The sequence below is a fragment of the Stegostoma tigrinum genome, chromosome 19 (genome assembly GCF_030684315.1).
Source record: "Stegostoma tigrinum isolate sSteTig4 chromosome 19, sSteTig4.hap1, whole genome shotgun sequence".
Lineage (NCBI taxonomy): Eukaryota > Metazoa > Chordata > Chondrichthyes > Orectolobiformes > Stegostomatidae > Stegostoma > Stegostoma tigrinum.
In genome coordinates this window covers 5817796-5841901 of record NC_081372.1, presented here as the reverse complement: position 1 = coordinate 5841901, position 24106 = coordinate 5817796, and the positions used below count along the sequence as shown (strand labels likewise).

Genomic DNA, 24106 nt, shown 5'->3' with positions numbered 1-24106 from the left:
ACTGTAGCGCTAGTCCTCCAGTGTCCGCAATGACTCAGAGGTTCCGTCCAGGGTCAGAGACCCTCGTTCTCAGCCTGATTAGACTAAAAGGTACACACTTCCCTTTTGACCAGTTCTCCTGAATAGGAACTTGTTCTGACAGAGACCAATCCAGAAATGCTTGCAACAGAGCCATCACCATGGAAACCATGCCACCCCCGCCAATCCACATTTTCATCAGTGAGGGTGCCACATTCTGAATGTTAAATGCGCTGCAGCCACATTGGTAGCTGTAGTGTAAAGATACATATGTAGTGTACTTGTGGTAGGGATGGGGTTGTGGGGGTGCAGGGGAGGTGCGTGAGGTACCAGGTGCTTGTAGTGGCCTTGCAAGCCATGTTGGCTTGGGTTTAAAATAGCAGGTGGATGAGGACTTGGGGTAGCAGGTGGGTATGGGGTCGGTGCCAATTGGCTAAGGGAGTGTGACAGTGAGTGAATGCATGCCTAAAATGGGTCAAGATCAAGAGTCCGTGCTCAAGGTCAGGGGTCAGCATTGGGTGGAGGTTGCTGTTGGGTTGGAAGTTGGCTGGTGCCAGGGCTCAGTGGATACCAGGGATCAGGGAGGCGTGTTGGCCGATCAACGGTAAGTCATTTCAATACTTACCTGGAAACTGCCATCCTTCCCTGGTCTAGCCTCCATGTGACTCCAGGCCCACAGCAATGTGATTGATTCTTAACTGTCCTCTGGGATGGGCAATTAGGGATGGGCAATAAGTGCTGCCTAGCCAGTGATGCCCTCATTCTGTGAATGAATGAAGAAGAAAAAAGCTAGAGTAAGTTTTTAATCAGCTAACTTTTCCTGAGAAACTATTGAGTTTAAATAAGTCAGAACATTCCAAATTCTCTGACATTGAAGTAATTCCTTAGAGCATTACAGGTACAAAGTAATTAACCTGAGGAAACTCAATTTCGGAGCAAATCCATATAGAGTCAGCGCTTGGGATCATGCACAGGATTTCTGCATGGTCCAACATATGACTTTAACCTACTCTATAGAAACTGGTCTTCGGGATTAAGATGAATAGTATGTACAAATATGCAAATTCGGCCTCTCACCCTTCGCCTCTAGTTCTCCATTCAGTAGGATCATGGCTGACCTTACTGAAAACTTAACTCCATATTCCTGCCTAAATATGGTAATCTTTCATCCCCATACTAGTCAGGAATTGGAATACTTCTGCTTTAAAAATGCTTCTGCTTTAAATAAAAACACTTTCACTGTTTTTTGAGGAAGAAATGTACAAAGGCTCCCAGTTGCTCTGGAGATCAGAGGGTGGTCAGGTCCCACATTGCTGTGGGCCTGGAGTCACATGGGCGTCAGACAAGGGAAGGACTGCAGATTTCCTTCAGAGGAAGATGGGTTTTTTCTGTCAATCAAGGTTGGTTTCATGTACACCATTACCAAGATTATCTTTGGTTTAGTATTCTAGATTTAATTGAGCTTAAATTGCACTAGTTGCTATTTGTGGTATTTGAACTGTTGTCTGTGTAACATTAAAACTGGGTTTCTGGATAGCTAGGCCAGTGACGTAATCACTATATTATCATCTCACATGTAAACAGAGCAACCACCATAACCCATTGGGGCTGAATGGCATGTTTCTGTACCCCAGATTCTATGTTGTTCCACAATGTGCATTGTTTCACACAACACGATCTTTAAAGCAGTTTGGATTTTTTATAGGCACAGTAGGAGCTGCCAATGCTGGAGAATGTGAGTTAACAAGGTGTAGAGCTGGATGAACCCAACAGCCCAAGCAGCATGAGAGGATCAGGAAAGCTGACGTTTAGGGTCTGGACCCTTCTTCAGAAAACTGAATTTCTGAAGAAGGGTCTAGGCTTGAAACGTCAGCTTTCCTGCTCCTCTGATGCTGCTTGGCCTGCTGTGTTCATCCAACTCCACACTGTGTTATCTCTGGAATTTTTATTGTTTGTCTGACTTCCTGTCAGACTCTATATTTGCTAGTTTGCTAGATTGTTCCATGATTGTCTTTCTTTGTGTTATTACACAAATAATACTTCAAATGAGTCATTACGATTAATTTAGGAAATAGCAAAGATGATATGATTTGGTTCAAATCTTATCTACCATCTTGTTTCAGTCAGAATAAGAATATGAGTCTACTGAACAGATCTATAAGTGTTTCATCACAACTTCTTGCTGGTTACAAGCAAAACATAGGGCTATCAAAGGCAAGATTGAGTTATATCCCGTTATTGGCAATTGTTTTTTCTTGAGCTTGGTGATAAAGGCTGTGATGAGCAACACTCTGCCAGTTTATTTGTTGCTGTGTGGTTCTGACTTCTGTGTGTGGCACTAAATCCTTGAAGCAGAAGCCATTCATTGAGGTGCTGACTGATGTGCTGACACAGTGTTCATGGGAGGACAACATTGATGTGTTTAGGTGCTGAATATATTCAATAGAATGGACTGAAAAACTAGGAGATTGTGATCAATGCTTACTCAGTTTTCCTGCCATCCTTGAGTGTATTTTCCCCTCTCTGTGTCTGTGTTGGTGTAAGGGAGAGTTTATAGAGTTTTAAAGCTCTGTGGAGGATTTATCGCTGGGTCAATAATCCAGAGACTGGATAATGTTCTGGGGATCTGGATTTGAATCCCTCCACTGTGGATGGTGGAATTTGAATTCAATAAAAATTTGGAATTAAGAGTCGAATGATGTCTGTGAATCTGTTGTCGATTGTCAAAAAAACCCACCTGGTTTACTAATGTCCTTTAGGGAAGGAAACTGCCATCCTTATCTGATCTGGCCTACATGTGACTCCAGACCCACAGCAATGTGGTTGACTCTTAACTGTCCCCTGGGAAATTAGGGATGAGCAATAAAAGCTGGCCTAACCAGCAACGCCCTTTTCCCATGAAATAATTTTTTTTTAAAATTAGTTCTTAGAGTAATATATTTCCAATCAATCTGGGTCAAGAAGGCAGCTAAATTGTGGAATTTTGCATATTTTTAAAATTTGTTTATTTTATAGTGACTCTGGGAATAGTGAGGCTTGATATCCAGTGCACTACCCCAGTGAGATGATGCACTTGATTGGCCAGTTCGTGAGCACAGGCTGTTATTAATCCACACAATGTCAATCATACATCTGTCGGACTTCCCTCCTGGTCTTGGTTCTAAGAGTTGGGCCACGGGCTGCTGTTTGATGGATCTACAATTATGGAACAGTAGCTTGCAGTGGTCTGTAGGATGGTCAAGTCGAATGCCCTCTCAGCCTTACCGTCTGGCATCTATGCAATGGGTTATTAGGCCATCTGGTGAAAACACCTTCCAATGCCAACTACATCCTGCCAGGGGACTTGAAGTGGCAAGAGGCAGTATTCACAATCAAATTGTGGGGCATGGCGGGTGAGGTCTTGAAGCTACAGGTCAATAGGAAGGTGTTGCAGCCTGCCATGCTGGGTAAGGCAGGGAGAGGGGCTTTAGGTGCACTTTAGAAGATCTGAAATCAAAAGAATTGGCTGAATCTGCTGAGCCACGACTGTGGGGGGAAGACCCCAGTGCCTCTGGCTGCAGCTGGAACCAGGTAGATAGGGAGGCCCTCAAATTCTTTCTAGGGCATCAGCTACAACTTCCCCCCCCACCACATTGTAATCTCCTCGACCCCTATCTACCCCTTGAAGGCTGAATCCAGACCCCTGCTGTTCTCTTGTGTTGTGAGGACTCGACAGATTGACTCGAAAATTCCAGCTGGGTTCTTAGCCTTGAGTGGTTGGTTGCCACATGAAGGACAGGTCACCATTCTGTTCCCAAACCAACCTCTAGGGAATAGCGCAGGAGGGGAGTGGAGGCGAAATGTGCTGGCAAACTGACATGCCAGTCTCTGTCACCAAATTACACAAATGCCCACCTCCAAATCCCAAATCCTATCAGTTCAGATCTGATCAGGCACAAGTTTGAAGAGTGAATTCATTAAACCTACCCAATATCAAATGAAATAGCCATTGATCATCATCCAAAACCAAACTGGTTCATTCTTGTCCTTCAGAAATGTGAACCCAAGCTAGTTTGACACACGTATGACATGATTTCCCTGTGAGTTAGAATACCAGATACGGCATTGATATTGTGCAACTGATTCACCCTAAACCTCTTGCTTCATTTCAGTGAAACCACTGTAGCATGTGATTTCATTCAGTTTCTGAAGGTGATTTGTTTTTATATTCTCCATTATCCAAATTAAAGTTACTTCTTAGAATGTACAGCATAGAACATAGAACTGTACAGCACAGGAACAGGCCCTTCGGCCCACAATGTTGTGCCGAACATGATGCTAAATTAAACTAATCCCTTCTCCTGCCCTTGGTCCATATCACTTCTCTCCTTGCAGTTAATGTGCTAATCTGAAAGTCTCTTAAATGCCCTTATTGTATCTGCCTCCTCCACCACCCCTGGCAGCATCTTCCACAATCCTACCACTCTCTGTGTAAAAAAAAAGCTTGCCTCCTTTAATTTTCCCCCCTCACCATAAATGCATGCCCCCTAGTTTTAGAAATTTGAACACTGGGAAAAGGATTCTGACTGTCAAACCTATCTTTACATTTATTTTTAAACATTTCTACAAAGTCTCCCATCAGCTGCTCCAGAAAAAAAACCAAGATTTTCTAGCCTCTCATTATAGTTCATACGCTAATACAGGCAGGATTCTGGTAAACCTCTTCTGTACCCTATGCAAAGCCTCCACATCTTTCCTGTCATGTGATGACCAGAACTGAACACAGTACTCTAAGTGTGGCCTAACCAAAGTCTTATAAAGCAGCAACATGACATCCTGACTCTTGTGATAATGGGAACTGCAGATGCTGGAGAATCCAAGAAGGATCTGATGAAGAGCCTAGGCCCGAAACGTCAGCTTTTGTGCTCCTGAGATGCTGCTGGGCCTGCTGTGTTCATCCAGCCCCACATTTCGTTATCCTGACTCTTGTACTCAGTTCCCTGACTAATAAAAACATGCATGCCATATGCCTTCATCACCACCCTATCTATTTGTGTGACCACTTTCATGGAGCTACGGACTCGAACCCCAAGATCCCTCTATACATCAATGCTTTCAGGATCTTGCCATTAACAGTATATTTTTCCTTAACATTCAATCTCCCAAAGTGCTGCACCACACACTGTCCCGGATTAAATTCCATCTGGGATCTCTCCTCCCATTATCTGCAACTGATCTATATTCCGCTGTCTCCACTGACAACCTTCTACACAATCCACAACTTCACCGATCTTTGTATTGTCTGCAAACTTACCAACCCGCCCATCTATATTTTCATGCAGGTCATTTATTTATGTCACAAACAGATCCCTGTGGGCCACCACTGGCCATGACCTCCAGCTTGAAAAACAACCTTCCACAACCTTCTGCCTTCTATGGACAAGCCAATTCTGAATCCATGCGGCCAAGTCACTGTGGATCCCATGCATCTTTTGAATGAGTCTGCCCCGAGGGACCTTGTTGAAAGCCTTATTAAAATCCATGTAGACAACACCATTGATCACTTTTGTCAACTCCTCAAAAAATTAAATCAAGTTAGCAAGACACAACCTGTCCTGAAAAGAAATTGTTGGAGTTGGAACATACTTACGTTCAACGCTGAGAATTTCTTCCATTTTACAAAAGAGCAGTTGTAATTGAAACAGCCTGCAGAAAATTACATACATACATAAAGTTGGCATTTATACTGAATATTGTTTTTAGTTGATTATTTAAGAGACGTTAATTAATTTTCTTGGCAACAATGCCGCTGTCAAATATTTATTTGAATCAGGTCTCTGTTAAAATATTGGATTGAGGGAACTCTAGGGCTTCAGTTTTCTCAACATTAAGATTTAAGTCCTAAATTGTAATTGAGCTTTGTGCTATCAATACATTCAATTATTAAATTGTTTAACTCTACAGTTCCCTTTCGGTTGAACCCTGAGTGTTTTCTCCATGAGGCTGAATATAACAACTTCTTGTCTCAGCATCGCTGTGTCTCTTAACGCTCAGCCAATATCACTTGTCAAAACACAAGTTACCCTTAAGTTCTCTTGTGAGCTATCATATGTTTAGACACACACTCCAAGGTTAAAATAGTATAAGGGCTGCTATAGGAGTTCATACTCAGATCAATAAAGGTTTTTAAAAATGATCACCCAGTTTTATACTGTCTAATATTTTTAGGACATCTTAAAGCACATTAAATATTTTCAAAAAGTTGAGTTGTTAGAAACATTGGAAACATATTATGCACACTAAGATTTCAGTAATGACAATAAGATACTCGATCACAAAATACAGAAAAAGACTTGTATTTATTTAGCACAGATCCCTGTGGAACACCTTTGGTCATGGACCTCTAATTTGAAAAACAACCTTCCACAACCTTCTGCCTTCTATGGACAAACCAATTCTGAATCCATGCGGCCAAGTCACTGTGGATCCCATGCATCTTTTGGATGAGTCTACCCCATTAACTTGATTGCAGTTAAAGAAATACTTTCAAAGTCATTGTTATAATGTAGGAAAAATGGCAGCCAATTTACATACAGCAAGGTCCCACAATCAGCAATGTGAGTGTGGGCCAACATCTATTTTACTAATGATTCTTAAGGGATAAATATTGTTCAGGACGACTTCCCTGCTTTTCATCAAAAAGCCATAATTGGACACATCTATCCTATCCCTCTCCAAACCTCTCAGCCACTCAATCACTCTCCTGCCTGCTTTAGCAAACTCCATAAAACCTATCTTGTTGACTTTGTTTTGGACCTTCTGTTCTAAGAGCTTCTTATGTGGCTCATCATCAAAATTTGACATTATTATGTACTGTGAAGTACCTTGAACTATTTAGTTCTTGAAATTTGTGTTATGACCACAAATTGTCAAGCCAAGGGGCAGGTAGAGCCTTGGTTTAATTTCTTGCCCAAGAGGAAGTGCAGATCTCCCTTGGTCCCATCATAAACTCTCTCTCTAGATTAGTCAGCACAGCTTTGACAAGGGTAGGCCAGGCCTGACAAAACTGTTAGAATTATTTGAAGAAGTAACAATCAAGTTAGACAAAGGAGAGTTAGTAAACATGATTTATTTGGACTTCTGGAAGTTCTTTGACAAGGTGCCACACAAGATGCTATTAAATACAACAAGGGCTCATAGAGTCATAGTGTTAGATGCAAGGTGCTGGCATGGATGGAGGATTGGCTGACTGGCAGAAGGTAGAGAATAGGCAGCCAGTAACCGGTGGAGTTCCACAGGGGTCAGAGTAGGGGCCACATCATTGCACGTTATATGTTAATGATCAAGATTAAGGAACTGAGGAAAATGCTGTTAACTTTGCAGATGCCGCAAAGATAAGTGGAGAGACAGTAAGGTTGAGGATGTGGGGAGGCTAGAGAAGGACTTGGACAGGCTGGGAGAGTGGGCAAAGAAGTGGCAGTTGGAATACAATGTTGGAAAGTGTGAAAGTATGCACTCTGTTCGGAAGAATAATTGTGGATTATACTCTAAATGAGGAAAGGCTTCGGAAATCAGAAGCACAAAGGGGCTAAGGAGTCCTAGTTCGGGATTCTCCTAAGGTTAACATGCAGGTTCAGTTGGCAGTTAGGAAGGCAAATACAGTGTTTGCATTTCTTTAAAAAAGGCTAGAATACAAGAACAGGGATGTACTGCTGAGGCTGTATAAGGCTCTGGTCAGACTGCATTTATAATACTGTGAGCACTTTTGGGCCCCATATGTAAGAAAAGATGTGCTGGCTTTGAAGAAGGTCTAGGGGAGGTTTACAAGAGCAATCCTGGGGATGAAGGGCTTAACAGACAGTTGAGAAGTCTGGGCCTGTACTCGATGGAGGTTGGAAGGATGAGGAGGGATCTGATTGAAACTTATAGAATACTGAGAGGCCTGAGTAAAATGGGCTTGGAGGAGATGTTTCCATCAGTAGGAGAGACTAGGATCGGACGCACAGCTTCAGAATGACGGGACAACTGAGATGAGGAGGAATTTCTTCATCTAGGTGGTGGTGAATCTGTGTAACTCATTACTGCAGAAGGCTGTGGACTCCAAGTGTATTTAGGACAGAGATAGGTAGGCTCCTGATTAGTAAGGTGATTAAAGGTCATGGAGAGAAGGCAAGAGACTGGGGGCAAGAAATATATCAGCCATGATCAAATGGTAGAGCTGATTTGATGGGCCGAATTACCTAGTTCTGCTCCTATATCTTTTGGCCTTATTTGGTCATAAATCAATGGAGTAGGGCTTGAACCAACAGCTAGCTCACAGATGACACTGTTATCCACTGAGTCACTGCTACAGTATTTTCTGTGAGCTTCTTAAATGATGATTCCAATTCTCCCTTTCTCATTTTCTCACAGCTTGAAGGCTACATCCAGGATAGCATCAGGTCTGAGATGGCTCAGATGCAGCAGAGTGCTGTGCAGAATCACACAGTGACCATGTTAGAGATTGGGACACACCTCCTGAGCCAGACAGCTGAACAAACCCGCAGGCTCACTGATGTAGAAGCACAGGTAAGTTAGTTCCTCGAACCCAGCCCTCTTTTCAACAGTCTGCTGCTCGTGTTTGAAGTCAGTGCAAGACCTGTTCCACCACCAGCCCTGTGCTTTCTAAAGTTTATTAGGTTTCTGGTCTAGATTCAGAAATCAATCACTTCTGATCACAAATCAACACATTCCTGACCCAACCAAAATCTATCTATCTCTGTCTTGAAAGTGTCAATGGGCCAATGTTCATATCCTTCTAGAGAGAGTCCAGATTTCTCCTTCCTTGGTAATCTGTAATGGTTCCTCATTTAGCAACAGCTTGATTTTAACATTCTTATCCTCGTGTTCAAAATCTTTCCTGGCCTTACCCTCCATATCCTCTTCCAGTGTTACAATCCTCTACTCTGCTCCAAATTTGGCCTCTATTGCCAGTTGCGCCTTTAACCCTGCTAGCCCTAACATCTCCAAATCCCTCCCAAAGCATTTCCACCTCTGCATTTCTCCATCCTCGTTTAAGACACCCCTGAGAAATCTTTTCTCTACTTTCCTCAATACAACTCATGTGGCCCAGAGTCACTTTTTTTGAGGGTTTTTGCAATATTAAGTGGATCATAGAAATGTGGGCTATTGTTGAAACTTCCAGGAATTCTCTCAGTGTCTCCCACAGTTGAACCTGGTTCAGTCAAACGGGTGTGGTCATGGTGTCTCGTACTCAGTACTCTAGGCTTCACACAACTGAAGATCCTTCCCTTTCTATATTTACCTAATCCCTTTTTGAAAGATAGTGCTGAATTTTCTTCCAGCATTCTTCCATGGACAGCTTTTAGTAAAATATGAAGCAAATAGAACAAATCTATTGCTGAGATTGGGTTTGAACTGTGTCCCAGGAAAGCTCAGCTCCATCAGTAGATGAAGGAAATTCAAACCAAAGCGGTAATCTTTCCACTTAAGCTCAATGCCCTATGTCTGACGAGGAATCTCATCTACTCCCTACTCCCTCAGCATTGGTTGTCTTCCAACTGATGTCGTCTACAAACTTAGAAGCAGTTCTTGATTCTCGAGTGCAAATATTTAATATAAAACTTAATTGTAAATTGTGAGCAGCAGTAGGCCCAGCACTGTGACGAAATAAAGAACTCAGCACAGGAGTAGGCCATTCAGTCCCTTAATTAAAAACCTCTCCAGATCCAACACCACTCCACACCTCTGCGCTCTAAAAGACAGCTGCTTATTCCCACCCTCCGCTTCCTGCCTAGTAGTCAGCCAATAATTCATTTTGCAACAGATCTCCTGACTCCATGTGCGCTGACTTTATTTAACAGTCTATTACGGATTACATTATCAAAGTTCTTTGGAAAATACAGCAAAATTTCATCAGTGATAATGGGAACTGCAGATGCTGGAGAATCCAAGATAACAAAATGTGAGGCTGGATGAACACAGCAGGCCAAGCAGCATCTCAGGAGCACAAAAGCTGACGTTTCGGGCCTAGACCCTTCATCAGAGAGGGGGATGGGGGGAGGGTTCTGGAATAAATAGGGAGAGAGGGGGAGGCGGACTAAAGATGGAGAGAAAAGAAGATAGGTGCAGAGGAGAGTATAGGTGGGGAGGTAGGGAAGGGATAGGTCAGTCCAGGGAAGATGGACAGGTCAAGGAGGTGGGATGAGGTTAGTAGGTAGGAAATGGAGGTGCGACTTGGGGTGGGAGGAAGGGATGGGTGAGAGGAAGAATGGGTTAGGGAGGCAGAGACAAGCTGGACTGGTTTTGGGATGCAGTGGGTGGAGGGGAAGAGCTGGGCCTGTTGTGTGATGCAGTAGGGGGAGGGGACGAACTGGGCTGGTTTTGGGATGCGGTGGGGGAAGGGGAGATTTTGAAGCTGGTGAAGTCTACATTGATGCCATTGGGCTGCAGGATTCCCAAGCGGAATATGAGTTGCTGTTCCTGCAACCTTTGGGTGGCATCATTGTGGCACTGCAGGAGGGCCATGATGGATATGTCATCTAAAGAATGGGAGGGGGAGTGGAAATGGTTTGCGACTGGGAGGTGCAGTTGTTTATTGCGAACTGAGCGTCGGTGTTCTGCAAAGTGGTCCCTAAGCCTCCGCTTGGTTTCCCCAATGTAGAGGAAGCCACACCGGGCACAATGGATGCAGTATATCACATTGGCAGATGTGCAAGTGAACATCTGCTTAACGTGGAAAGTCATCTTGGGGCCTGGGATAGGGGTGAGGGAGGAGGTGTGGGGGCAAGTGTAGCATTTCCTGCGGTTGCAGGGGAAGGTGCCGGGTGTGGTGGGGTTGGAGGGCAGTGTGGAGCAAACAAGGGAATCGTGGAGAGAGTGGTCTCTCCGGAAGGCAGACAAGGGTGGGGATGGAAAAATGTCTTGGGTGGTGGGTTCGGATAGTAGATGGCGGAAGTGTCAGAGGATGATGCGTTGTATCCAGAGGTTGGTGGGGTGGTGTGTGAGAACGAGGGGGATCCTCTTTGGGCGGTTGTGGCGGGGATGGGGTGTGAGGGATGTGTTCATTTCATCAACTGTATTATCAGTGTCTATTTGCTCTGCTACCCCTGCCAAAAGTTTCAATGAGTTTTATCAAACAATTTTTTCCCTTTAGACATCCATGCCAACAATTCATTATTAAATTTCTAATTTCTGAATGTTCTTCCGAGGATTTGTTATTTTTTGAACAACCAATGCTAAGCTGACTGGTTAATAATTCTGGAGATGTTTTGTTCCCTTCTCAAATAAGATTGACATTAGCCGCCTGTCTGTCGCCTGGTACTACGTTTTTTTTGTTGAATCATGACTCAGCGGTTAGCACTGCTGCCTCACAGTGCCAGGGATGTGGGTTCAATTCCAACCTTGGGCGACTGTCTGTGAGGAGTTTGCACATTCTCCCCGTGTCTGTGTGGGTTTCCTCTGGGTGCTCCAGTTTCCTCTCACAGTCCAAAGATGTGCATGTTAGGTGGATTGGCCATGCCAAATTGCCCCATAGTGTCCTGGGAGGTGTAGGCTAGGGAAATTAGCAATGGGAAATACAGGGTGTTAGTGGAGGGTAATGGGTCTCGGTGGGCAGCTGGTCTGGGCTGAATGGGCTGCCTCCGCACTGCGGGGATTCCATGATTCTTCACTAAGTTCTTTCAATCCATCCATAGTAGGGTCTTTATCCTCTTTGAGTTTCCTTGGTTTATTCAACATGTCTCCATTTTACTTAAATGCATTGGCACCGAACCTCTAAAATTTTTTTTAGTGAATAAATCGTCACAATCCTTATCCTGCCATTCAGCTGAACTTTGAGGTTTGAGTCCAAACATATGGGTTAGGTAGAAGGCAGCGCCGACATTTAAGGAATGGCAACAAATGCTCCCTGCACTTCACTGGCTAAATCACAGCACCAGAGAACACCACCTTCGACAAAAGATGTTAACAAACGCAGAGACAAATCAGATGCCTGGTTTGCAATGGACTAGCTGACAGGAGGCATCTGGCATCAATTTAGATACAAGCGAATTCCAGCAGTCAAATATTCTAGATGTGGATTCTTGTATAAGTTGAATCTAAAATGTTCATCATGCAGAGGGAATTGAGTAGCAGGAATGATTTCAAGGAGCAGATCCGATCTGCATGTTTTCACTTAAGAACATACAAACAAGGAACAAGAGTAGGCCATTCAGCCCTTCGATCCTGCTCCACCATTCAAAACAATCATAGCTGATCTGATTTTAACTTCAATCTACATTCCTGCATATCCCTGAGAATCTTTCATCCCTTTGGTCATCAAAAAGCTGCCTGCTAGAGGAGTTCAAAATTGGGGACCTTAAATTAAATCCAATCATTAAAATAGTAAAGTATATTGCTGGAAATGAAGATATTCTGTTGAAGCTTTTTATCAGGCATCAGAAGACAAATACAAGAATACCAGATTTTAATTACACAACAATTTGACCTGCATGACAAGGGGCTACTGATTGGTTTGCAGGTAGATTCCGATGGTAGAGGTATTGCCAATAAGCGTGCATTAGGGATCAACCAACTGGCAACCTTTTGATTAAATTCTCACGGTGATATCCACTAGGAATGCACCAGGGAATGGTTGTCCTGCACATTTTGTTTAGTTGAAAAGGTACATTTGCTTGGACAAGTTCTGTCGATTTGCAGAAAGACTGGGCCTGCCTGTAAAAGTAAGTGAGCCACGTTGCGAGTCTATTGTAAGCATTCTTAACACAAATCAGCAAGTGTCCCATCACAGAAACACATTTTAAGGTTGGCATTTATGTCCTGAGTTTTGTGAGCAACGAGATGCACAACCTAGGCACCTGGCAGCACACTGTCATTAAAATTAACACACCACATTACTCATTTGGGTGATAGCCAGAACATCTTTTTGATTCAATGGCATGACCCTATCTGTAGCAACTGCATAGCAGCAACACAAAATTGCTAGCTTCACCCATTGCTCAGGCAGTGATCAATCCTGTACTGAATTCAAAAGAAACATCTTTTCCCTGGGCAGGAGTGAAATGTGGAATGTTGACGAGGAAGAGAGAAGAACCCACATGTTAGAAAGCAATTCATTTGAAAGAAGTAATAACAAGACACTTAGAACACCATAAATAAATCAGGCTGAGTCACTTTGGTTTTGTGAAAGAGGAATCATGATTGTTTTTTAATGTTTCTTTGAGGGTGAGTCATGAACAGTTAGCATACAGAAACAGCAGGTGATTAAGGAAGTACACTGAATGTTAGCCTTTATAGCAAGGATTCCCACAGCAGGGTATAGGACCAAAACTTCACAAGTTGGAAGTAAGCATTGCTAGTTCTCAGGCAGCAACAGTCACTGAAGAGCTCCTTCCCCAGCCCCTCTGTCCCTCTGCCCACCACCACCCCCACCACAATACCCACCCTGCACTCTCGGTACTCTCACCACAGTCCTGCCTCCCATACATCTTTCTCCCATTCCACTGTTTCACAGTTCTCACTGAGGGGATCATAACAAATTTCAAGACTTTTTCCCAAGGCGGAAATGACTATTACGAGGGGAGCATAATTTTAAGGTGATTGGAGGAAGGTATAGGGGAGATGTCAGAGGTAGTTTCTTACACAGAGAGCGGTGAAGTGTACTGCTAGTGGTGGTAGCACAGTCAGATACTTTAGGGACATTTAAGCAACACTTGGATGGGCACACGGATGATAGTAAAATGTAGGGTATGCAGGATAGATTGATCTTAGTAGGATAATAGGTCGGCACAACATTGTGGGGCTGAAGGCCTGTACTGTGCTGTACTGTTCTATGTTCTAAATTCTAAAATGTGCTCTTAGTGGGGAATAAAACATGTGAGCCACTGCTTTACAGCAAAGAGAATTGTGTATGAAAGTAAAGGATTCTTGCTGCAACTGGATAGGACATTGGTGTATGTGGGGTGGCACAGTGGCTCAGCGGTTAGCACTGCAGCTTCACAGCGCCAGGGACCCGGGTTCGATTCCAACCTGAGGCAACTGTCTGTGCGGAGTTTGCACATTCTCCCCGTGTCTGTGTGGGTTTCCTCCGGGTGTTCTGGTTTCCTCCCACAATCCAAAGATGTGTGGATTAGGTGGATTGGCCATGCTAAATTGCCCGTAGTGTTCAGGGGTGCGTGGGTTATAAGGGGATGAGTCTGGGTGGGATGCTTCAAGGGGCGGTGTGGGCTTGTTGGGTCGAAGGGCCTGTTTCTACTCTGGGGGAATCTAATCTAACACACCTGCAGTACACTGCACAGGTTTGCTCTTGATTTTAATCACCTTAAAGACAGTTCAGAAGAGGTTCACTTTTCAAGAATTTCCAGGATGAAGGTGTTCTCTTATGTGGAAACCTATGCATTTTGAGCCTGTGCTATTTGATTATATAAGAATGAGAGGTGGAACTTTTTGAAACACATCAAAACGCTGAGATAATGTTTACCCTGAAATGAGGTGGATAGTTTCAGAATAAGAAGTCTTCCTTGTTCAGAAAGAGGTGAGAGGAATTTCCTCTCTCAGAGGGTATTTAATCTTTGGAATTCTCGTCCCCAGAAAACAATGGAGGTGGATTTAACAATTTCTTGGTGTTGAATGGCAGGTAGGAAAATGGAGTTAAGGCCATAATCAGATCAGCCATAATCTTCTTGAAGGGTAGAGTAGGTTCAAGGTGCTGAATGTTTGTGCTTATGAATAATAGGAGATGGTGATAGGGTGAGATGAAGTGGGGAGGTAATGGCCGAGTCTTATTATCACTGAACTGTTAATCGAGAAACCCAGACAATGTTCTGAATCCCGGGGTAGAATTTGAATTCAATAAATATCTGAAAGTAAAAATCTAATGTTGATCATGAATCCATTGTTGGGGAAAAACCCATCTGGTTCACTGATGCCCTCTGGGGAAGGAAACTGCCATCCTTACCTGTCTGGTCCATATGTGACTCCAAACCCCAGCAATGTGGTTGACTCTTAACTGCCCTCTGGGCAATTAGGAATGGGCAATAAATGCTACCTCAACAGTGATGCCCTCATTCCATGAACGAATAAAGGAACTTGAATCAGTTGGACTGAATCCTTTGGTTCTATAACTTTTATGTAATTATTAATCACGACAAAGTAATTATACTGCATAAAAAGACCCTTCAACCCAACAGTTGCATCTTGCTGTCTATGCTCTCCCAAATTTCTTCATCTAATCCGCTCAACATCTCCTTGAATTTTTTTCCTCCCTTCAATGGTTACAGAGATTAACATTAAGTGCATCCTGGTTGCACACGGCATCCACTCCTTGCAGTGAGTTTCATATTTCAGCCACTCCCTGGGTAAAAAGGTTCCTCCAAGGATCCTAGCAAGCAAGCTGAGGCCATTTAGCCACTTTTATGTCAATCTATTAGTCTTCCCAGGAAATATTGGCAAAATGACTATTTCATACTTCTGCCGATTCACAATGTTGAATTGCAACTTAGTCATATGCATCATTTAGTGATCTTATCCCTTTCCTGATGCCTCTTTTGTCAGTTATGGGTCCGAAAAATGCTGTAATTTTTCTAACTTTTTAGATTTTTATAATTCAATTTTGTATTTTTCCTTTCCTTCACAATGTATGTTTACCTCCATTCTAACCCTCCTGAATTCCTTATTGGTACTCTCCCCTTTGTTGTGAATGTATTTTGTGAATAACTTTTATTTTTCATTTCAATGTTGTCTTTATTTCGATTTATCGAGTTATTGGAGTCTACGGCATGGAACAGGGCCTTCAGCCAAATTTGTCCATGTTGCCTAGTTTTCACGAGTAGTTCCATTCACCTGTATTTGGTCCATATCCCTCCATCCCTATCCCATCCATACACCTGTCCAAATTGTTTCTGAAATGAGAAAATTGTACTCACCTCCACCACTATCTCTGGTAACCCGATCAGGATACTCACCACTCTCTGTGTGAAAAAATTGCCCCTCTGGACCCTTTTGTACCTCCCTTCTCTCAACTTAAACCTATGCTGCCGAGTTTTAGTCTCTTCTACCATGGGGAAAAGTTGTTGGCTATCTGCCTTGTCTATGCCTCTCCTGATTTTATGAGCGTCTATGAGGTCTCCCCTCAGTCTCCCATGCTCTAGACAATAATGTCACAGCCTATCCAACCTCTCCTTCCAACCTTCCAGTTTCAAACCTTCAATTCAAACCAATTCAAACCTTCCAGTCCAGGAAATATCCTAGTAATTATTTTTTGCACTCTTTTTAGTTTAAAAATACCCTTTCAAAATTAGAGCAACCAGAATTGCATGCTGTACTCCAAATGTGGCTTCACCAGCATATTGTACAGTCGCATCATTATTTCTTCATTCATGCATAGTTTGTCATTACTGGCTTATTAGTTCAGTGTGACATTCTCCAAGAATCTCATTGTTACTGCTTTAAATGTTTCCCAGTCTTGTTCTACTTTTTAGTTCTTCAGGAAGCTTTTCCAGTTTATTTTCCTTGGTTCCATTAACATCAACTTGTATTTTTCCATTTGATAACTTTGTTCTTCGTCTTGCTAATGTCCTTCTCAAATCTTAAACTTGCTACATAATGAGAGAACAGAGCTCAAAGTAATTTTTAAAAATACATTGTTTGCCAAAGATCAGATCACAGCCTTGACAGTTCTCCAGACTGAGCATCATATGTTCTTAACTCTCTTCTAAAGTGCTTTTCATCAATTTTATTCTCCTGACACTGTTATTCAAACAGCAGCAAGATTCACAGCGGGGGAAGTAGGCCAGGCTGCTCTGCATTAGATGTTGTGACTACGGCAGTTACACTAATTAGTGCCTGTGTCGAAGGATTGACAGTCACAATGCAATCACCACAAGGTCAGGCTGACTCTGGACATGCAGCAACTAACAGACAAATAACATAGCAAACCATACAGTAAAGTCTCCGAACAATCAATGCATAAAATCTTCTAACAATGCGCAATGTATATCCTCCTAATAATCCCCTCATGGTAAATTCTCCTAATGCAGAAAATGCCCCACACTGTTAAAAAGGCAAGGGCTCATGTCCACTGAGCCAGACAAATGTTACAGTGGGGGAGGGGACATACTGGAAATGTAAGAAGGAAGTTAAAGCGAAAGTGAAAACAAGAGAAGTTAAGAAAGACAACAGAATAACTGAACAGAAAACTCGAGAAGGGTTCATACAGAATGGTCAGGTGAAATAGGGATTGATAGGAACGGTGAGGGGAGTAACAAATTAAAAATATTATATATGAATTCACAAAGTATAAGAAATAAGGTGGATGAGCTTGAGGCTCAGTTGGAAGTTGGCAGGTATGATGTTGTGGGGATAACTGAGATGTGGCTTCAAGTGGACAGGGCCTGGGAAATGAATATTCAAGGCTATACGTGCTATTGAAAAGGCAGACTGGTGGGCAGAGGGGGTGGGGTAGTCCTGTTGGTGAGGAATAATATTCAGTCCCTTGCGAGGGGGGACATAGAATCAGGAGATGTAGAGTCAGTATGGATAGAGCTGAGAAATTCTAAGGGTAGAAAGACCCTAATGGGAGTTAGCTACAGGCCCCCAAACAGTAGTCAGGAGGTAGGGTGTAAGTTGAATCAAGAGTTGAAATTGGCCTGTCACAAGGGTATCACTACAGTTGTTATGGGAGATTTCAACATGCGGGTAGACTGGGAGAATCAGGATGGTACAGGACCCCAAGAAAGGGAGTTTGTGGACTGCCTCCGAGATGGATTCTTAGAACAGCTTGTACTGGAGCCTACCAGGGTGGAGGCAATTCTGGATCTGGTGTTGTGCAATGAACCGGATTTGATCAGGGACCTCGAAGTAAAGGAGCCATTAGGAGGTAATGACTATAATATGATAAATTTTAATCCGCAGTTTGAGAGGGAGAAGGGAGAATCGGAAGTGTCAGTATTGTAGTTGAACAAAGGGAACTATGGAGCTATGAGGGTGGAGCTGGCCAACGTTCAATGGTACAGTACCCTCGCAGGGATGGCAGTGGAACAACAATGGCAGGTATTTCCGGATATAATGCAGAAGGTGCAGGGTCAGTTCATTCCAAAGAGGAAGAAAGATCCTAAGGGGAGGTGGGGGCGGCTGTGGCTGACAAGGGAAGTTAAGGACTGTATAAAGATAAAAGAAAAGAAGTATAACACAGCAAAGATGAGTGGGAAGCCGGAGGACTGGGAAGCTTTTAAAGAGCAACAGAGGATAACTAAAAAGGCAATACAGAGAGAAAAAATGAGGTATGAAGGAAAACCGGCCAAAAATATAAAGGAGGATAGTAAAAGCTTTTTTAGGTATGTGAAAAGAAAAAAATGGTTACGACTAAAATTGGGCCCTTGAAATCAGAAACTGGTGGATTTATTATGGGGAACAAGGAAATGGCAGATGAGTTGAATAGGTACTTTGGATCTGTCTTCACTCGGGAAGACACAAGCAATTTCCCAGATGCAGTAGCGGCTGAAGGACCTAGGGTAATGGATGAACTGAAGGCAGCTTACATTAGGCAGGAAATGGTGTTGGATAGACTGTTAGGTCTGAAGGCTGATAAGTCCCCGGGACCTGATGGTCTGCATCCCAGGGTACGTAAGGAGGTGGCTCTAGAAATCGTGGATGCATTGGTAATTATTTTCCAAGGTTCTATAGATTCAGGATCAGTTCCTGCGGATTGGAGGGTGGCAAATGTTGTCCCACTTTTCAAGAAAAGAGGGAGAGAGAAAACAGGAAATTACAGACCGGTTAACCTGACGTCAGTGGTGGGAAAGATGCTGGAGTCAATCATAAAAGATGAAATTATGAATCATTTGGATAGCAGTAACAGGATAGGCCACAGTCAGCATGGACTTACAAAGGGGAAATCGTGCTTGACTAATCTTCTGGAATTTTTTGAGGATGTATCTATGAAGATGGACAAGGGAGAGCCAGTGGATGTAGTGCACCTGGACTTTCAGAAAGCCTTTGATAAAGTCCCACATAGGAGATTAGTTGACAAAATTAGGGCACATGGTATTGGGGGCAAAATACTGGCTTGGATTGAAAATTGGCTGGCTGACAGGAAGCAAAGAGTAGTGATAAACAGGTCCCTTTCAGAATGGCAGGCAGTGGCCAGTGGGGTACCACAAGGTTCGGTGCTGGGACCGCAGCTGTTTACGATATATATTAAATGATATAGACGAAGGCATTAAAAGTAATATTAGCAAATTTGCTGATGACACAAAGTTGGGTAGCAGTGTGAAATGTGAGGAGGATGTTATTAGAATACAGGGTGACTTGGACAGGCTAGATGAGTGGACGGATGCATGGCAGATGCAGTTTAATGTGGATAAATGTGCGGTTATACACTTTGGTGGCAAGAACAGGAAGGCAGATTACTATCTAAACGGAGTCAAGTTAGGTAAAGGGGAAGCACAACAAGATCGGGGTGTTCTTGTACATTAGTTAATGAAAGCAAGCATGCAGGTACAGCAGGCAGTGAAGAAAGCTAATGGCATGCTGGCCTTCATAACAAGAGGAATTGAGTATAGGAGCAAAGAGGTCCTTGTGCAGCTGTACAGGGCCCTGGTGAGACCGCACCTGGAGTATTGTGTGCAGTTTTGGTCTCCCAGTTTGCGGAAGGACATTCTGGCTATTGAGGAGTGCAGCGTAGGTTCACGAGGTCAATTCCCGGAATGGCGGGACTATCATATGTTGAAAGATTGGAGCGACTGGGCTTGTATACTCTTGAGTTTAGGAGGATGAGAGGGGATCTGATTGAGACGTATAAGATTATTAAGGGATTGGACACTCTGGAGGCAGGAAGCATGTTTCCGTTGACGGGGGAATCCAGAACCAGAGGACACAGTTTAAAAATAAGGGGTAGGCCATTTAGAACAGAGTTGAGGAGAAACTTCTTCACCCAGAGAGTGGTGGATTTATGGAATGCTCTGCCCCAGAAGGCAGTGGAGGCCAAGTCTCTGGATAGTTTCAAGAAAGAGATAGATAGAGCTCTTAAAGATAGTGAAATCAAGGGTTATGGGGATAAGGCAGAAACAGGATACTGATTGTGGATGATCAGCCATGATCATAATGAATGGTGGTGTTGGCTCAAAGGGCCGAATGGCCTACTCCTGCACCTATTGCCTATTGTCTATTGAACGGAATCTGTTAGGTCGGTATTGGGGTTTCTCACCTTACCTTCTGCCACTCACCCACATCCTCCCTTAGCCTTGTAACTTCTTCCTTTTCCAATAATAATCCAATTCTCTCTGGGATGCCTCAATCAAACCTGCCTCCATTGCACTCCCAGGCAGAACATTCCAGATCCTAACCACTTGCTTCGCAATAAAGTTACTTCTCCTATCTCGCTTGCTTCTTTCGTCAATTACCTTAAATCTGTACGCTGTTTTACTCACTGTATCACGTTAAGGTACCATTTTCTTTTCATCACCACTGGGATGTGGGCATCGTTGGCTGGGCCAGCATTTATTGTCTGTCCCTAGTTGCCCCTTGAGAAGCTGGTGCTGAGCTGCCATCTTGAACCGCTGCAGCCCATGTGCTATAGCTGGACCCACATTGTCCTTAGGGAGGGAATTCCAGGGTTATGACCCAGCGACACTGAAAGAATGGGGATATATTTCCAAGTCAGGATGGTGAGTGACTTGGAGGGGAACTTGCAGGGGTGGTGTTCCCATATATCTGTTGCCTTTGTCCTTCTAGATGGAAGTGGTCGTGGGTTTGGAAGGTGCTGTCTAAGGGTTTTTGGCGAATTTCTGCGGCACTTCTTGTAGATAGTACACGCTGCTGTGACTGAGCATCGGTGGTGGAGGGAGTGAGATGTTTGTGGATGAGGTGCAAATCAAGTGGGGGCTGCTTAGTCCTGGATGGTGTCAGGCTTCTTGAGTGTTGTGGGGGTTGCACCCATCCAGGCAAGTGGGGATTATTCCATCACACTCCTGACTTGTGACAATCTCATATAAGCCCGTACAGTTTGAACAGGTTTAGACAGGGTAAACACAGAATGTCCTCAATGACCAGGAAGCCTAGAACCTATAGTTACAGTTTATGGAGTGAGATAAGGAGAAAGTGTTCACCCAGAGAGTGAGGAACCTGTAGAATTTGCTGCTACAGAAAGCTGTTGAGGCCAAAACATTAAATGTTTTCACAAAGTTCTTAGACATAGTTCTTTGGACAAAACGGATCAAATGATATGGGGAGAAAATGATGACTGAGTTGGTTGAGCAGGCATGATTGTATCATCGAATCCCTACAGTGTGGAAACAGCTCCTTCAGCCCAACAAGCTCACACCAAACCTCACAGCATCCCACCCAGACCCATCTCCCTATAACCCACCTAATCTACACATCCCTGAACACTATGGGCAATTTTGCATGACCAATCCACCTAACCTGCACATCTTTGGGCTGTGGGAGGAAACTGGAGCACCTGGAGGAAACCCCCCACACAGACACGGGGAAGATGTGCAAAGTCCACACAGACAGTCACCCGAGGCTGGAATTGAACCCAGATCCCTGGCGCTGTGAGGCAGCAGTGCTAACTGCTGTGCCACGATGCTGCCCATTTTAATGGTGGAGGAGATTTGAAGGGCTGAATGGCCTACTCCCACTCCAATCTTCCATGCTTCTGTTTACAAGTTAATCCTTTCCCAATCTAGGTTGAGTGAACCTTCATTTCTAAACAGAAGAATTAAGCTCAGGCCTTGGGGTGCTTGGGCTTCCAACAGCTTTCCTCATGATAATGCCTTGGTCAATCTGCATCAACTTGTCAACCAATCAGCACCCTTTTCTGCTGTGGTAGACATTGTTATGGTAGGGTTAAAAAGTGGCATTCTTGCACTTATCCTGACGAGAGCCAGATGAAAAGTTTTGGCATTATGTCTCTTTTACCAACAATATTTACATCATGTACTTCAGGGGACAGACAGTCTGTAACAGAATAAGTGAGAATTCATTTCCCCAATTTCCCCACTGCAGAAAATTAAATCACAAACTACTGTTTGCTTTGCAGGTTTTAAATCAGACATCGAGAATTGAAATTCAACTGTTGGAAAACTCCCTTTCCACTAACAAACTGGAGAAACAGCTGATACTGCAAACCACTGAGATCAATAAAATACAGGAGCGGAACCGGTAAAGTCTTCCCTTCCCATTCCGTGACTGCCCTCAGTCGCACTACGTCCCCATTGCAAGACCGGCCCTTTGTTACACTGGGAGATTCCGGACTGATGAGCTGTGCTCGAGATGAGAATGTGAAGACCCATTAATAGCAATATCTTTCAAAGACAGAGCAAAGGCTCTTTTATGCTGAATGTCACTGAAGGACGTTACCAGTGAGGCAACCCATTCAGCCTGTAGCTCACAAGCTAACCATTCAATCAAAATGTCCCTTAAACAATCCCAGGAGTTTGCCTCCAGTCTCAGATCTAGGGAGAGGGGACTTGCATTTCTCAAACACCTTTCACAGAAGCACAAATCATGGCATGATTACAGGACGGAAGGAGTCCATTCGACATGTTGTATCTATAATGGTGTTCCAAAGGAGATATTCACCTCAGTTCTACTCCCACTCCTTTGTTTTCTCCACATAGCCCTGTGTACTTTTCCTCTTTTTAGATAAGGATCCAGTTTCTACTCTGAAAGCCTTAGCCGTCCTGGCCTCCAGGCAGTGCACTCCACATCCCGGACAGTCACTGTGTGAAAAGGTTTCTGTTCATTGTCAGCTTTACTACTTTTGTCAATTGCCTTAAATCTGTTACTTCGATCAATGCAAGCAGTTTCTCCCTAATCACCCTATCCAGGTCCCTGATCATTTTGAAAACTTCTGTTAAATTTTGTCTCAACGTTCTCTTCTCTGAGGTGAACAGTCCTTTTTACTCCAATCTGTTGACGCAACTGAGCTTCCTCAACCCTGTTAGATCAGATTAGATTAGACTGGGTTAGATTAGATTAGGTTATCACGTACCCAAAAACAGGAGTACAATGAAAAGTGTACAGAGTTGCCACTATCCGGTGCCATCTTAGAATACAATAGTTAGAATTAAAAACAAGAGCTGAAATTAAAGAAACAGAAATGAAAAGAAAATATCCAGAACATGAGATCTAGCGGTAAGCGGGCAGACTTTAAACTGTTTAATAGGATGTGACGTAGCAATCCCGAGACTAGTTGAGGAGTTTTATAGAAATTAGATGGACCTTGAGGATATCCCAGTGAGTATTACCTGGGATTGTCTTATCTTCACATAAAGAACCCACCTTATTATTTCATCAGTGCTGAGCTGTAGTTGGTATGTTTACCTCTAGGAGAAGAGCATCACAATCTCTAGAACTATTTTTGTGACCACAACATCCCAAAGAGGTTTCCAGCCAAGGAGATTGAAGGTGAGAGGGGGAAGGACATAAGGGGTAACTTTTTCACAAAAAGGGTGGAATGACCTGTCAGAGAAAGTGGTGGAAGCTGGTACAATTATAGCATTTGAAAGGCATTTGGATGGGTATGTAAGAGGGATATGAGCCAAATACTGACTAATGGGACTAGGCCAGATTGGGATGTCTGGCTGGCACAGATGAGTTGGACTGATGGGTCTGTTTCCACGCTGTATGACTCTATAAGTATTGGTATCAATGGTGAGCGGTGCTGACAAGTTCACCATTTATTGCCCATCCCTAAATGCCCTGGAGAAGGCGGTGGTAAGCCTCTTTCTTGAACTGCTGCAGCCCCTGGCATGCAGGTACACCTACAGTACTGTGGGCCGCCAATTCCAGGATTTTGACCCAGCAATGACGAAGGAGGAGGGATTACAGCTCTGAGTCAGGACGTGTCTGCTGTCATGTTGTAGAGTGGAAATCAGCCTGAAGCATGGGATCATGACCACTGGTGCCCTGCAGTTTATCCTTCAACTCCGAAAGTCGACACGACAATCCTGAATGGTTATCAGCCTAACACACACACACGACATTGTTAACATTACCTAGGAAACTAGTCCATTCATGGACGATAACTGGAGCTCATGTTGCCAGAGAGATTTCCTGCTTAGACCACAATGTTCAGAGATGGGCTTTCAGATATTAGCACAGCTTT

General features: G+C 43.6%; 1 protein-coding gene across 1 annotated transcript in view; it reads left to right on the top strand.

Annotated features, from left to right (window-relative positions):
- The window catches only part of angpt4 (angiopoietin 4), a 121613-nt gene that overhangs the window by 33874 nt on the left and 63633 nt on the right, over positions 1 to 24106 (top strand). Inside the window, exons 2-3 of the mRNA XM_048550112.2 lie at positions 8410 to 8565; positions 22037 to 22158. Of these exons, the coding sequence (XP_048406069.1) occupies positions 8410 to 8565; positions 22037 to 22158 (278 nt within the window). The remainder of the gene's footprint in view (positions 1 to 8409; positions 8566 to 22036; positions 22159 to 24106) is intronic.